Source organism: Emydura macquarii, unplaced genomic scaffold, assembly GCF_026122565.2.
Source record: "Emydura macquarii macquarii isolate MOO-44397 ecotype Brisbane River unplaced genomic scaffold, CSIRO-AGI_Emac_v2 contig_2321, whole genome shotgun sequence".
NCBI lineage: Eukaryota > Metazoa > Chordata > Testudines > Chelidae > Emydura > Emydura macquarii.
Genome location: NW_027132458.1, coordinates 231340 through 246829, shown reverse-complemented (window position 1 = coordinate 246829; position 15490 = coordinate 231340). Strand labels below are relative to the sequence as shown.

General features: G+C 45.6%; 1 protein-coding gene across 7 annotated transcripts in view; it reads left to right on the top strand.

Annotated features, from left to right (window-relative positions):
* The window catches only part of ULK4 (unc-51 like kinase 4), a 358194-nt gene that overhangs the window by 133205 nt on the left and 209499 nt on the right, over nucleotides 1-15490 (top strand). For all 7 annotated transcript variants that reach the window (XM_067560838.1, XM_067560836.1, XM_067560835.1 and 4 more), the window contains 2 exons: nucleotides 6406-6527; nucleotides 6839-6895. In XM_067560838.1, coding sequence (XP_067416939.1) covers nucleotides 6406-6527; nucleotides 6839-6895 — 179 coding nt within the window. The remainder of the gene's footprint in view (nucleotides 1-6405; nucleotides 6528-6838; nucleotides 6896-15490) is intronic.

Here is a 15490-nt window from a genome sequence, read left to right as displayed (position 1 = left end):
GAGAGCGTTGGCTCCCCTCCAAGCTCCGACTCTAGGTCGTCGAGCGCCTCGGCACTGTGGGCAGTCGCGAGGCTGGCACTGGGGTCGTCAGAGGTCCAACTCCGACCCCAGCAGGGACCGCAGTTTGGGCTCACAAACTCCGGTGCAGAGTCCGTCACGGTGCCGTTCCAGATCCCTGTCCTGCAGCTGCAGTCGATCCAGGGACAGCAGCCCATTGTCGCCGGTCCGGGCATCACCACTGGCATCGAGGGCACCAAGGGTCTGGGTACCAGCCTCCGCACCAGTCCCAGACGTTACGGCAACGCCATCCTTCCTGATCCCACCACCCGTGCCAGCACCGACAGCGGGGCGGTCCAGATCTGCTCCACGCAGCTATCACCGACGCCGGTCCCGATCTCGAGGGGGCAAACGGCGTCACAAGACATCTCGTCGCAGGGGCAGGTCCTCGACCTCTTCTTTGGCTTCGTCTTCCCGCCAGTACCGAAGGCGTCGGCGCCGGTCATCATCTTCACGGAGCCATTCACCGTACCATGGTGGCAAGTGATGCTCTGGCGGCTCAGGTGGCCGGCATGCTACAGTGCACCAGCTGCACTCCATACCGGTACCGGGATGGGGCCAAGAGCCATGGCAATGGCCTTACTGAGGCCCATGGGGCGCACAAGTGGCCCAGGGCACTGTGTCGCTACACTCCTCGGCGGCCCCGCCAGCACCCCTGCCGCTTAAACCAACCCAGGGGCATGATACAGAGGAAGACTCGGACCCTGAGGAAGTTCCCTCTACAGGGCCCCTTCCTCAATCCTCCTCCTAGTCTCCAGACGATGTAGCGGCCAGGGATCACAGGGCTCTCATATTTGACTTCTGGGCCCATTAGGACCTCCTAAAAAGGGCCGCTGAGAACTTGGACATGGAACTAAAAATCATGTCCGAGGAAGAGGACCCCTTCTTTGGGCCATCAGGGTCGGTGGGCCCTTCAAGAGCGGCACTCCCTGTACACGACAGGGTTATGAAAATTGCCAAAAACCTCTGGCAAACCCTGTCCTCTGTACCTCCTATGTCCAAGGGGGCAGAAAGGAAATACTACGTCCCTAAGAAGCCCTTTGAGTTCCTCTATAATCACCCGACGCCCGGGTCTATAGTGGTTGACGCAGCCAATCAAAGAGACCACCAGGGTAACCAAGGGAATACCCCGCAAAGATCAGGATGGGAGGAAACTAGATCTCTTTGGGAGAAAGATCTACTCTACTGCAGCGTTGCAGTTCAGAGTAGCGAATCACCAGGCTCTGTTGGGGAAATATAATCTCAACCTCTGGTCATCGCTACAGAGATTTGCATCGGTGTTGCCACCTGACCAAGCGGCTGATTTTGCCACGGTGACCCAAGAGGGGGAGAAGCTGTGGCGAATGCGGCTCTGCAGTCCGCCAGTGACACAGCGGACACAGCTAGCAGGGCCATGGCATCAGCTGTCGTCATGTGTCGTTGCTCCTGGCTCCAGGCATCAGGCCTGTCACATGAGGTCCAGCAGGCCATACAGGACCTCCCTTTCGATGGCACTGGGCTATTCTCTGAAAAGACAGATGAGAAATTGCATGCCTTGAAAGACTCTCGGGCTATCCTGAAGTCCCTAGGGCTGTATACCCCCCAGGCCTTGAGACGCCAGTCCTGGCCTCAGGCCCAGAGGCAACTGTCCCCCTCCCTGTCCCCCTCGCCGAGACTGGCTCCCCGACCAGCCCAGCCAAGGAAAGGTCGGGATCGCTACCGGGGGCCAAACAGAGGAGGCTGGCCCAGCAAGGGCCTCCAAAAGGAGGTAATCCCAATAAACGGTTTTGACAGTGTGCACAAGGGTGGCACTCTTCCTTTTCCCCTGGATTTTACCCGACCGTTTGCGGAAAGGCTTCAACCATTCTATGCAGAGTGGGAAGCCATTACTACGGATCGTTGGGTCCTGGAGGTGGTTCTCAAAGGTTATGCCCTTCAACTCACGGCCTTTCCCCCAGACTCTCCCCCCAGGTTATTCTCCCTCAGGGACCCTGCCCACGAGCAACTCCTCATACAGGAGGTTTCCTCCTAGCGCTTGGGGCGGTGGAAGAAGTCTCAGTGACTGAGAGGGGGAGGGGATTCTATTCCAGGTATTTCCTGATTCCCAAGGCCAAGGGGGGACTTAGACCCATCTTAGACCTACGTCGTCTGAACAAGTATATCAGACGCATCAGGTTCCGCATGGTCTCCCTCTCCTCCATCAGTGACTCTCATCACAGATGCATCCGATGTGGGATGGGGAGCCCACATCAGTCGCAACCTGGGCACCCAAGGGCTTTGGTCACCGGAGGAGAGAGCTCTGCACATCAACGTATGCGAGCTCAGAGCAGTCCGGTTGGCCTGCAAGGCCTTCCTCAAATTCCTGAGGGGCAGGGTGGTCCATGTCCTCATGAACAATACGGCGGCCATGTGTTATGTGAACAGGCAGGGGGGATCGCGCTCCTCGGCCCTTTACCAGGAGGCTATCTGACTCTCGGACTTTGTAGTGAGGCACGATTTTCATTTATCGGCCTCTCACCTCCCCGGGGTCAGGAACAACGAGGCGGACCGCCTCAGCAGGTCGTTCTCACCCCACCATGACTGGTCACTGCACCAGGATATAGTGACTTCAATTTTCCAAGAGTGGGGGGTTCCCCGACTAGACCTGTTCGCGTCAGCCTGAAACAGGAAATGCCCGAGGTTTTACTCGCTACGAGGTCGCGAGCCGGGCTCCTGTCCGATGCGTTCCTTATAGACTGGACGGGGGGCCTGATGTATGCATTTCCCCCCATCCCGCTCCTGCCCCAAGTCCTTCTCAAAATCAAGAGAGACAGAGCAGACATCATTCAGATCGCCCCAGCGTGGCCGAGGCAGCATTGGTACAGCATGCTGCTCGACCTCTCCATCACCGCACCGATTTCGCTACCCAGGCACTATGACTTGCTCTCCCAGGACCAGGGGCACCTGCTGCACCCGGACCTGGACTCCCTCCACCTGACGGCATGAAGACTCTGTGGCTGATGGAGGGAGAGAGAGCCTGCTCCTTACAAGTCCAACAGGTTCTGCTGGGTAGCAGGAAATCGTCCACACAGGTTACGTACAGGGCCAAGTGGAGGCGTTTTTCCTGTTCGGCGGAGTCTAGGGGTATACTGCCAAGTTTCTCACCTATACAGGTGATCTTGGAATACCTGCTGCACCTTAAGCTTCAGGGCCTAGCTCCACCTTCCCTGAAGGTGCACCTGGTGGCCATCTCGGCCTTCCACCAGCCGATGGAGGGGCGGTCCCTGTTTTCCCATCCCATGTCAGTTAGGTTCCTTAAGGGGGTGGAGAGGACCTTCCCTCAGGTCCAGGACCCAGTGCCGCCCTGGGATCTCAACCTGGTCCTTACCATGTTGATGAGACCCCCCTTCGAGCCCATGGCCACATGCTCCCTACTCCTCCTGTCTTGGAAGGTAGTCTTCCTGGTGGCCATTACATCGGCTAGGAGGGTCTCTGAGATAAGAGCTTTAACCTCGGAGCCCCCCTACACGGTTTTCTATAAGGATAAGGTCCGGCTGAGGCCTCACCCGGCTTTCCTGCCTAAGGTGGTGTCTCAGTTCCATTGTAATCAAGAGATCTTCCTCCCTGTGTTTTTCCCTAAGCCACACGGTTCGGAGGAGGAGTGGAGGTGGCATTCGCTAGATGTCAGACGAGCCTTGGCCTACTACATCGAGCGGACCAGGCCCTTCCGGAAATCATCGCAGCTGTTTGTAGCAGTGGCTGACTGGATGACAGGCTCACCGGTCTCCACCCAGCGAATCTCCAACTGGATTACCGCCTGCATCAGAGCCTGCTACGAGCAGGCAGGGGTGCCCCTTCCGGGTGCTGTGAAGGCACACTCAACCAGAGCCCAGGCCTCATCCGCGGCCTTCCTGGAGCGAGTGCCCCTGCAGGACATCTGCAGAGCAGCGACCTGGTCGTCAGTCCACACCTTCACGTTGCACTACGCCATCGTGGAGCAGGCAAGAGAAGACGCGGCTTTCGGCAGAGCCGTGCTGACAAGAGCAGGTCACCGATAACTCCTAGCCACCTCCAAGATATGGCTAGTTAATCACCTATATTGGAATGCATATGAGCAATCACTCGAAGACAGAAAACAAGGTTACTTACCAGTAACTGTTGTTCTTCGAGATGTGTTGCTCATATCCATTCCAAACCCACCCTCCGTCCCCACTGTCGGAGTCAGCAGAAAGAAGGGACTGGGGGCCCTCGGGGCCTGCAGCACCGTTTATACCGCGATATGAGCAAGGCACTCCAGGAGGCTCCTGGCTGGCCCTGCAGGGCTTGCTAGGGAAAAAAGTTCCGGGAATCTGTGCATGGGGCGCGCGCACACCTATATTGGAATGGATATGAGCAACACATCTCGAAGAACAACAGTTACTGGTAAGTAACCTTGTTGTATGTCACCCTGAGTACACTTATTTGTTAGTCTTTAAAGTGCTACAGAACTCTCGTTGTTTTTGCAGTAAAGAATCATTGTAACTCATTGTGTCTGTGCTGCAAGTTCCTGGCTGACAGTAAAATTATTCAGCCTCCCACACAAGAGATGGCTAAGCATCTCAACCAGATGGAGAAATGTTTTCATCCTTTTCCTCCGACTTGGACATGACAAAGTATGTTTGGGTGCAAAACCCCTTTCATGCACGCTTGATGCCATAGATTTGCTAGCAGCTGAAATCAAACAGCTCGTCAGTTTCCTGCAACGGATTCTTGTGATGAACATATGCCCAACTTTCTCTTCTGGAGTTCTGATTCACTGTCAAGAGTGAATATCCTGCACTCTCAACATGTACCTTGAATCTGATGGTGCCATTCATGAGCACATACCGTAGAACCTCAGAGTTATGAACACCAGAGTTACGAACTGATCAGTCAGCCACACACCTCATTTGGAACCAGAAGTACACAAACAGGCAGCTGCAAAGAGAGAGAATAAAAAGCAAATACTGTACAGCACTGTGTTAAATGTAAACTACTTTTTTAAAAAAAAAAAAAAAAAAAAGGAAAGCAGCATTTTTCTTTTGCATAATAGTGTTTCAAAACAGTATTAAGTAAATATTCAGTTGTAAACTTTTGAAATAACAACCATAAAGTTTTGTTCAGGGTTATGAGTGTTTCAGAGTTACGAACAACCACCATTCCCGAGGTTTTCGTAACTCTGAGGTTCTATTGTATTTGTGTAAAGCTGGATTCAGCTCACTTGTGTCTATCAAATCTCAGTATTGATCTGCCATTGATGTCACGCAGTAGATTAGATGTGCAATTTCTATCACACCACTAAACTTCAAGAAGCTGTGTTACAGCACGGAAGCCTATGTGTCAGATTAGAGACCATTAAATAACATACTTAATGTGTAAATTCCATGAATTCTGATTGCTGTGTTGCATTGTTGCTGTCTGGGGTCACAGGAAACATTGTCTCAAAATGGGGTCATGTAGGCCAAAGTTTGGGAACCTCTAATTTAAAGCTAAGTCACTGAACACCCTTTTCTAACATGTTACGGAAAGCTGCTAAATAGGTTTCTCCAACTTTCATTGCTAAACTTGGCTGGACTGCATAAGCTTCTTGTGCTTCATTCTGATATGTATTTGACTGCTTAGAAGTCAGAAAGGGAGACTTGATTTACAAGTGTTTCTAGTGGACCAGAAATTATCCCTGCTTTTAGGGCAGTGTGGAATTAAAAGTTAATTAGTGTGGGAACAGAAGATTGAGTGACAGCTGCTTTCCTTGAAAAATAGTGTGCATGGCACAATACTGCTCCAGTTTTAAGCAAAAATAATTTTACTGTCTTCAGTGGAATTATACTGGAATAAAACAGGAGTAACATAGTAATCAGTCTCAAGGCTCTTGCTTGTCTCTTACATCTATTCAATACGAAGGAGAAATTAATTTCTCACATTACTGGGAGATTGTGAATCTAAGGGATAGAATTTTTTGCAATAACTGGTTAAAATTTTCAACTAAGATAACAGGTAATGCCCTTTGCCTCTCATTCTGAATTACTATCTAGAGAAGAAAGGTATGTCTTCTGTTTGAATCAGAGCAACTTACCGGCAAGTGTTAGATGCTAAGTTGTTTGTTGCTTTGACGGTAATCAGTGGAAATCAATTGGACAGCTCACATGCTTAAAATTAAGCACATGCTTAGCTGTTTTGCTGGATTGGGTCCAGAGTGCTAAGCACTTTGCAGGATCAAACCCTCTATAAGTAGTTCAGTTTGTAAGAAGAATCAAAAATAGGGAAACCTCATACAGGCTACATGAGAAAAAATGTTAATAGCACCTTTATTTAGTATACTAATTTTGTTGAGGTATACTGAGATGTATTTTACACATTTGCTGTGTGTTACAGGTGACATTCTTAGTGCCTTAGCTAATGTCTCTGGACGTAAACATCCATCAACAATTCAGGCCAAACAGCTGAAGATGTGCCTTCCCATGATGCCTGTAGTTCTTCATCTTGTGACATCCCAGGTAATTTTTTTTCTAAATTAGGAAACAAAGAACAGAAACCATTGTATGCTCCTTAAAGACACTTTGTGTTGATTATAATTTGAATAGTCCAAATTCTGCCTTCTTTACTTGAAGTCAGCTTTTACTGAAGTCAGTGGAAATTCCAACTTTGACAGAATGAAGACTTGAGCTCTATTTGTGAAGTTATGTTTAAACAATTCTAATGATAAAAACAAAATAAATGTTCTGCTTTTTTAAATACACTGTAAAATATGCTACATTCACCATGTTTTTTAATTATTTAATCTTATACCAAAACTCTGCTCAAATAGGTGTTCCGTCCCCAGATTGTAACAGAGAACTTTCTTTTTAACTATGGAACTTTGCTTGTAAGTAACAAGTTCAGTTTTACTAACATTTTGTATATCAAGAATGTGCATGCTCAGGGGAATTAATCTTATACAATATATAGGATAGTTAAAATAAAAGTGGGGTTGCCTTTTTTTGATGTAACTTTTTTATTTTGACTATATTAAATTTGACTTGTTAGCAGAAAATGTATTGTCTTCCAATAGCATATTTGCTTAAAAGACAAAAACCTAATACAGTGGCCTTCTCCATGGAAACAGTATTTAATGTCTCAAGACCAAACGTCATGAAGGTCATTCAAATAATGAAAAAGATAATTCAGAGGTTTCATATAGTATAACTGAAAGTATCAGACTGCATACTGTATGATTTCTGATAAATGCATAATTTCCTAAGTGCTATGAAAGATAAACTATAATACTCGTTTCAGTTCAGTCTGTTTAATAAGACACATGCCTTTTCTAGTTTAAGGATATGATCCACATGAATTATATTATCTTTTTCTCCTTGGCAGTACATTTACACTATATTTAGTTGATGAAATGCTGAGCAGCGTAAATTAGAGAGCTAAGACATTTGTCATGTTCAGCATCAGCTGTCTAGCTTTGACTTTAACAATAAAAATTGTACTGGATTTCAAATATGCCATAGAGCAGTGTAGTTAAAATGAAGTAGTACTGCTGTATTATATTGTTAGTTTCTAGTATGAAAGTGATAGCCACTGTCCAATGAGAAAAGTGTATTTTAAAAGTTGCACTTTATGATGAAACAAAATATTTTGAAGGACATATTTTCAACAAAGTGCTTAAATTGGTGATTTAGATCACAAAAGCTCTCACTGCAGACAGGTTAGATTAAGGTTGAACTTTTCTTGTTCCTTAGAATTTGTTGTAGTTGCACCTGTCTGTGATTGAAAAGATAGTGTTCATGAACATTGTTTTTAGAATGATGAGCATTAAAAGTAAGAAAAAAATACTAAAATTTTAAAAGTGTAACTGCAAAGTTTTTTTTTCTCTTTAAGTATTTAAGTTAATTTAATTTTTGTGAAAGGTGTTGGATTGACCTCTGTGGAGATCAAAGTCCTCTATTTTATCCATAGATTAGGTACAGCAATGCAGTTGTAGGGCTGGCTTCCTCACGCTGCCCTGCCAAACTGCCTCAACTATGTATTAGAGAGATCAATTTTAGTTCACCTTCCAAGCTCTTTGGTTTCCCTAATACAGCTAAGATTGGCCAGTTAGTGTTAGTTGTAGTTTTAGTTTTGTGAAGTGGCCATTTGTTGTCTTTGGAAAAGAAACAATATCCTCCCTTCAAAAATTACTTCACTTGGTCACCAAATTCCTTACAAATAGTAACATTAACATTTGCTAACTGGGCTTGATTTGAACCACTAACCTAGACATGAATTACTTCTATTTTTCATCAATAAATCTCTGAGCTACAAAGTTTTAAAATAATGGTTCCAGATCCCTAATAATTAACCAAATGGAATTTATTTATATGTAAACTTAAAATATATTTTGTTATAGTTAAAGACAAATTTTGAAATATCAGTTTATCCCTCACTTACCTATGAAATCCCAAATTCAGAATTATTTGTATCCCCTGCTATAGTTTATGTAATCTCAAATGCCATAAATAATGTAGACACAGTCCTGCAAGAAGATGGGCACTCTCAATTCCCCTTGATTTTACTTCACATGTACATCCTCAAAAAAAAGGTGGGGAGAAGGATGAAAGATCTTTTCCAATTCTTCATTAGCTCAAACTGGTTCTTTCTAGTCAATATGTTAGTTTTATGCTAAAACCATATATGAAGGTTAGTAGTTGGTCATCATTCTGGCTTCTTTAAATACTATTTCTATAGTAATTGATGAAAGAATTCTTTGTAAGATTTGTTCTTAAACTTCTGTTTGTTAGTTGAGGAGCTAGTGACGGTACAGAGAGGAATTGCTTTGTGGTATTTATGTATGTTTGGAAAAATAATTCCTCATGGAACCCTCTCATGAAATCATTACGGTCATATTGTCTCTGTACTTTGTGTGTGTGTTTGAATAGGAAGAAAGTTAAAAAGTTGCAAGAAGCCTTCTTCTTCAAGTAGTGTCCCTAAGGGTGCTCCACTCTAGGTGTGCTTGTGCCCCTGGTGTCTCAGATGGGAGATTTTAGGGAGCAGTATCCATTCGGCCCACGCATGTGCTCTCCCCATCTCGTGCCCTACACCAATATTATGTAGCGCTGCGTGAGCAAATCACCCTCAGTTCCTTCTCCTTCTCCAATCACCTCAGCCTGAGATAGAGCCTGAGCAGCGTCCAAATTGAGATTTCCTCATTTGTATTTTTTTCTTGTTCGAGATAGTTAGTTCATAGAGTTTCCATTAGTTAGTTCTAGTATTCCCTTTTTGTTTTCTTTTTGAGTTTATAAAAAAAAATTTTTTTTTAATATTTTTCTTTTCTTATTAGAATAGTGAATGGTTCCTCCCCTATAGTTATTTTTTTCTTGGTTCTTCCCTCTAAGGAAGTGGAACCTGAAAAGGGTATGCCTGGCTCTAAACATTACCTTTTCTGTTGAGAGTCTATCCTTTTCAGTGATGGACATTCACGCTGTATACGCTGTACCTCAAAAGTGTAATTTTTGCCTGAAATTGAAGTCAGGAGCCAGAAAGAACCATGAACTAAAACTGTCTGCTTATGATGGAGAGTTCACTCTGACCAGCTTCCAACCCAGCCCAGTGCTCCTCCCTGTAAAACGGTCCTCGATGAAGCCGACTCAGTCAACTTCCTCAGCACAGTACTCCCCCATGGCTTTGAAGAGGAAATCCCTGGATTCCTCTCAAAAAGCCCTTGGAAAGCAGGCTTCAAGTCCCTTGGGTAGAGACTCTACCGCAAAGAGATGATCCCTGGCCAGGTCGATCACCTTGGCACCTGCCAATCTTCAGCTCTGTACCTGAAGAGCCTGCAGACTCATGGGTACTGTCAGAGCCAGCAAGCCTAAAGACTAAGAATTTGGGCTTTGGAAGATCAATACTGTTGGGTGACTGGAGCAGTAAAGAGAAAATCAGCTCCTCTAAATTGGTACCAACAGAATCCCCTAGGGCCTCAGTGCCTAGTACTTTGACTCTGCAGAAGACCAGACCAACACCTATTGGTCATTCATCAAGGTGTAAGAGACCTCAAGTACCATCAGCACTTCTGTGTCAGTCGTTTCTGCTCATCTTACCTAAATGGTACCGCCCACCATCCCAGGGTCCTGGGGCCAGTTTTGTTCAACATCTTCATTAATGATCTGGAGGATGGAATGGATTGCACCTTCAGCAAGTTTTCAGATGACACTAAGATGGGAGGAGTGGTAGATATGCTGCGAGGTAAGGATAGGATACAGAGGAACCTAGACAAATCGGAGAATTGGGCCAAAAGAAATCTGATGAGGTTCAACAAGGATGAGTGCAGAGTCCTGCACTTAGGATGGAAGAATCCCATACACTGCTACAGACTGGGGACTGACTGGCTAGACAGCAGTTCTGCAGAAAAGGATTTGGGGATTACAGTGGACAAGAAACTGGGTATGAGTCAACAGTGTGCCCTTATTGCCAAGAAGGCTAACGGCATATTGGGCTGCATTAGTAGGAGCATTACCAGCAGATTGAGGGAAGTGATTATTCTCCTCTATTCAGCATTGGTGAGGCAACATTTGGAGTATTGTGTCCAGTTTTGGGCCTCCCACTACAGCAAGGATATGGACAAATTGGAGAGAGTCCAGCGGAGGGCAACAAAAATGATTAGGGGGCTGGAGCCACATGACTTATGAGGAGAGGCTGAGCAAACTAGTCTTGTTTAGTCTGCAGAAGAGAAGAGTGAGAGTGGATTTGATAGCGGCCTTCAACTACCTGAAGGTGGATTCCAGGGAGGATGGAGCTAGGCTGTTCTCAATGATGGCAGATGACAGAACAAGAAGCAATGCTCTCACGTTGCAGTGGGGAAAGTCTAAGTTAGATATTAGGAAAAACTTTTTCACTAGGAGGGTGATGAAGCACTGGAATAGGTTACCTAGGGAGGTGATGGAATCTCCATCCTTATAGGTTTTTAAGGCCCAGCTTGACAAAGTCCTGGCTGGGATGATTTAGTCTGGGTTGGTCCTGCTTTGAGCAGGGGGTTGGACTTAATGACCTCCTGAGGTCCTTTCTCTGAAGTTCCCCTCTGTAATCTGGACTAGTATATTGCTGTGTCATCCTCTCTGTGTGAATCCCCACTCCTAGGTCATCCCACACCCAGCCACCTGCAAGCCTGCAGTCCCTAACCTGGTAAATGAGTGCTTTTGGCCAGTCACTCATGGGATTATGCAGTTGCTTGATGTTGCCTCATAGATGGATTCCAAGGGAGAGCTTCAGAGACAAAAACGCATCTGACTTTAATATGTTTCCTCATTACCCCCTTGGGTCAGGTGATCAGCCATGTCCAGCAGTGGGCATGGTTTCCTTTACTTGAGTCAAATAAGTGTCACCTTATTAGGTGCTCAGGCCAGTCCATTGTTCCTGTATGCATATATCAGTAAAGCGTGAACCCTTACTCAGCTTTGTGTTTGCCTGGATTTATTCAAGCCATGTGAGAGACACACATTTAGGAATATTGCATAGCACAGTTTCATAACTATGCATGTGACATTGTAAGAAGCGAACTATTATAACAATAATGTTCAATATGTCATGAGCATTCCAAAAACACGTTACATGACATACTTTGTATTAAACAATACACAGTTACACTATGAGGGTGAACATGAATGATACACAAATCACACCCTAAGTGTGTACATGGGGTTGTAGGTCTAACCTTCCAATTCTATGATTCTAAGATGTTAAGGAGTCGCAACACAAGCTACTCAACATGCTGCACACCTCTCCATCTGTCTGTTACCCATTAAGGCCTTGCTGAACCCAGCAAAAATACTATGGTATACCCCAGCCACACCAGCTCCCACCTGTAAGAGAGCAGACAAAAAATACTACCTTCCATTCAGATTCCTTAGATTTTATTTTCACACCCATCCTTGAACTCCCTTGTTGTCAGTGCTGTAAATGAACATGTCAGACAGTACTACACTAAATCGATGCCATATGACAAGGATTTTAATTACTCCAAACTGAATGCCTTTATTGACCATCTTTCAACAGACCAGAGGAAGCAATTTCAGGCAATCATTGCTGACGGTTAACTCTTTGCAAGGACAACTCTGCAGGCCTCTCTAAACGCAGCTGACTGCAGTTGTCATGAGGAGAGCTTCCTGCCTTCATTTATCCAGCTTTCTAAAGGAAGTCCAGTCTCCAGTGAAGGTCCTTCGCTAAGGAGACTGATGAATCCCTCACACATCAAAGATTCTAGAGGCACCTTGCACTCGCTAGGAATTAACATGCCTGCACAAAAAAGAAGATTCAAGTAAATTCCAGATGGTGCAGAGATCCCAGACTACTCAATTCCCTCCTCTCCCTCCCAAAGCATGTTGAACTCCAGCACAAGGGATAGTGATTGCAGAAAAGGAGACCAGCTGCCCCACAAGTGTCCGTTTCACAACCCTCTACATCTAAACATCAATTTTGATGAGTTGGTCTAGAGCCTGAGTTACCACCCCCATCCTAATCTGCTGTAACAATTTGCACATCTCCCTTGTTTCAGGAACCACCTTGCTCTTTTTCATCAAAACCGGGAACACAAAACTACGGACAGTTGGAGGTTAGAGATAATTTTTACAGGATATTCTATCCAGTTTACTTCTCTCCCCCCCTTCCTAGCTCTCCCTTCTGTTCCCTTTTCAAGGATCCTTCTCATGAGCACCTTTTATGACAGGAAACCAACTCTCTCCTGAACCTGGGTGCTATAGAACCAGTTCCCATGCAAAACAGGGGCAGGGGATTCTACTCCAAGTGCTTCTTGGTGCTGAAAAAGAACAGTGGTTGGAGAGCCATTCTAGATCTTTGCTCAATAGATTTGTGAAGGTTCAGTGGTTCAAAATGGTAACTCTCATAGCAATAATTCCATCTTTGGACCAAGGCGACTGGTTCTTAGCCCACTGCCTACAGGATGCTTTCTTCCATATTGCAATCCACCCATCCCACAGAAGGTTTCTATGATTCACTCTGGGTTAGCATCACTTTCAAAATACGGTGCTCCCATTCAGTCTATTGTCCATGCTCCAAAGGTTCATTTATGTAGCAGCACATCTTCGCAAACAAGGAATTCTGGTCTTTCCATACTTACATGATTGCCTGCTCAAAGCACGCTCCTTCAACAAGGGTTTGATGGCTATGCAAAAGATCATGGACCTATTTCTCTGACTGGGACTACAATTAAACATCCAAAAGTGCACCTTAACTTCTATACAACATCTGGAATTCATAGGAGCCTACCTCGATGCAGTAGTAGCCAAAGCATTCCTCCACTCACACAGATTGAACACACTGGGACACGTGGTGGGCACTTTTGTAATAAACCATGCAGATCTTCACGTGTGCTGCCTTCAGGGGTGGCTCAGAACTGTCTACTTACCAAGCAAACACAGCTTAAACTTCTCTATATTCCCTTGACTGGTGGAAAGACCCTCACAACGTCTGCACAGGGGTTTCCTTCGCTCAACCACCCTCAACGTTGGCATTAACAGACACATCCCTATTGGCATGGGGAGCGACCTGGGTACCCATGCTGTTCAAGGCAGGTGGTCTCCATATCAACTTGCTGGAACTCAGAGCAATCAGAAATGCCTATACATATTTCCTTCCAATGATCAGGGGCAAGCGTATAAAGAACATGACAGACATCATCTCATATATGTTTTATATAAATTGCCAGGGAGGATCGAGATCACCTTCCTTCGGTGTCGAAGCAGTGAAACTCTGGAATTGCTGCGTTCATCACCTCATCAATATCTCAGCAGCTTACCTTCTGGGTAGACAAAACACAATGTCAGACACTCTCCCATTTGTGATCCTACGAGAAGTGTCTGCTGAAATAGATCCCTTCATTCTCCATTGCATGTTTCTATACTGGGCATCCCAAAGATAGACTTATTTGCCACAGTCAAAAACAAAAAATGCTCTCAGTTCAGCTCCAGGTCCAGTCTTGGGTCACCACTCTTTTGGAGATGCCTTTCTCCACCAATGGAAAAGAGGTCTCCTATATGCATTTCCACCAATTCCTCTAATATCCAAGGTTCTGCTCTAGATAAAGAGAGAAAATATCAGGGTTATACTTGTAGTTCCCATATGGCCAGGAAAAACATGTTTCCCCTACCTTACTCAGCCTATTGTTTGCCAGCCAATCACTTGCCAATCTGTTCCTCATCTTCTTTCTCAGGATGCTGGCCAGGTCAATCACCCCAGTCTCCACATTCTCCAACTCAAGGCGCAGCTGGTCGATGGTTTGAGGGCTTAGAAATGACATGCTCTCAGGATGTAAAGGCATTGCTGTCACATAGCAGGAAGCAATCTACTCATGACACATATATCCAAAAGTGGAAGAGATTCAAACTCGAAAAGCATTCCTCCTACATCCTGTGTACTATCATTTGTGCCAGATTACATCCTAGAACTAAAAAGGTCAGGCTTATTTCTAAGCACCATAAAGGTTAACTTTCCAGCTGTCATGGCACCATAAAATAGGGGGTTATTCTGTTTTTTGCTCATCCCACAAAAAGAGGGTTTCTCAAAGATCTGGTTAACCTTTTCCCAGAAATCAGATGTCCCACACCAATATGGGACCTCAACTTTGTCCTCAGGTGTCTAACAAGACCTCCCTTTGAACCCATGGCCACTGCTCCCTTCTACACCTCTCTATGAAAAGTGCATTTCTAATAGCCATCACATCTGCTTGAAGAGTAGGAGAGAGAGAGGCTCTAATGGCATACCCATTCTTTATAGTCTTTTTTAAAGGCAAAGTCACACTACAACCACACCCCAATTTCCTACTGAAAATATCTTTGAACTTCCACATAAAGTAGGGGTGGGCAAACTTTTTGGCCTGGGGGCCACATCTGCATATAGAAATTGTATGGCAGGCCATACAGAGGGGCAGGGATGTGCGGGGGGAATGGCCGCTGCGTGGCACTGCTTGGGGCCAGGAGCAGCTCCAGTCAGGGCGCCGCTGGGCCCCACATGGTGGGAGAGAGGCAGGGGGAAGGTGTGGGGCTGGGAGGGTGAATGGCCGCTGCCGTGCCACACAGATTGTTTCGCAACTTTTCTGCGGACCACTGGTTGAACTGGAGGGCCTGATGAAAAGCTCAGACGGGCTGTATGCGGCCCGTGGACTGTAGTTTGCCCACCCCTGACATAAACCAACTTAACCATCTCCCAAAATGGCACCAAGACAAAAGATATGTGACGTTGTACATACTCAATATCAGGAAAGCACTAATCTTTTATTTAGATAGAACTAAGCCCTTCAGGAAATCTCCCAAACTATTTCTCTCCATTGTGGATAGTCTCCAAACAAAGACTCTGTGGATGGATATTGAGCTCCATTATCTACTGCTATCGGTCTCACAATCTTCAACATCCTTCTAGAGTACAAACTCACTCCGAAAGATATCCCTCTCCACTTTCCTAGCTTTCCTCAAAAAACATTCTGGTCACA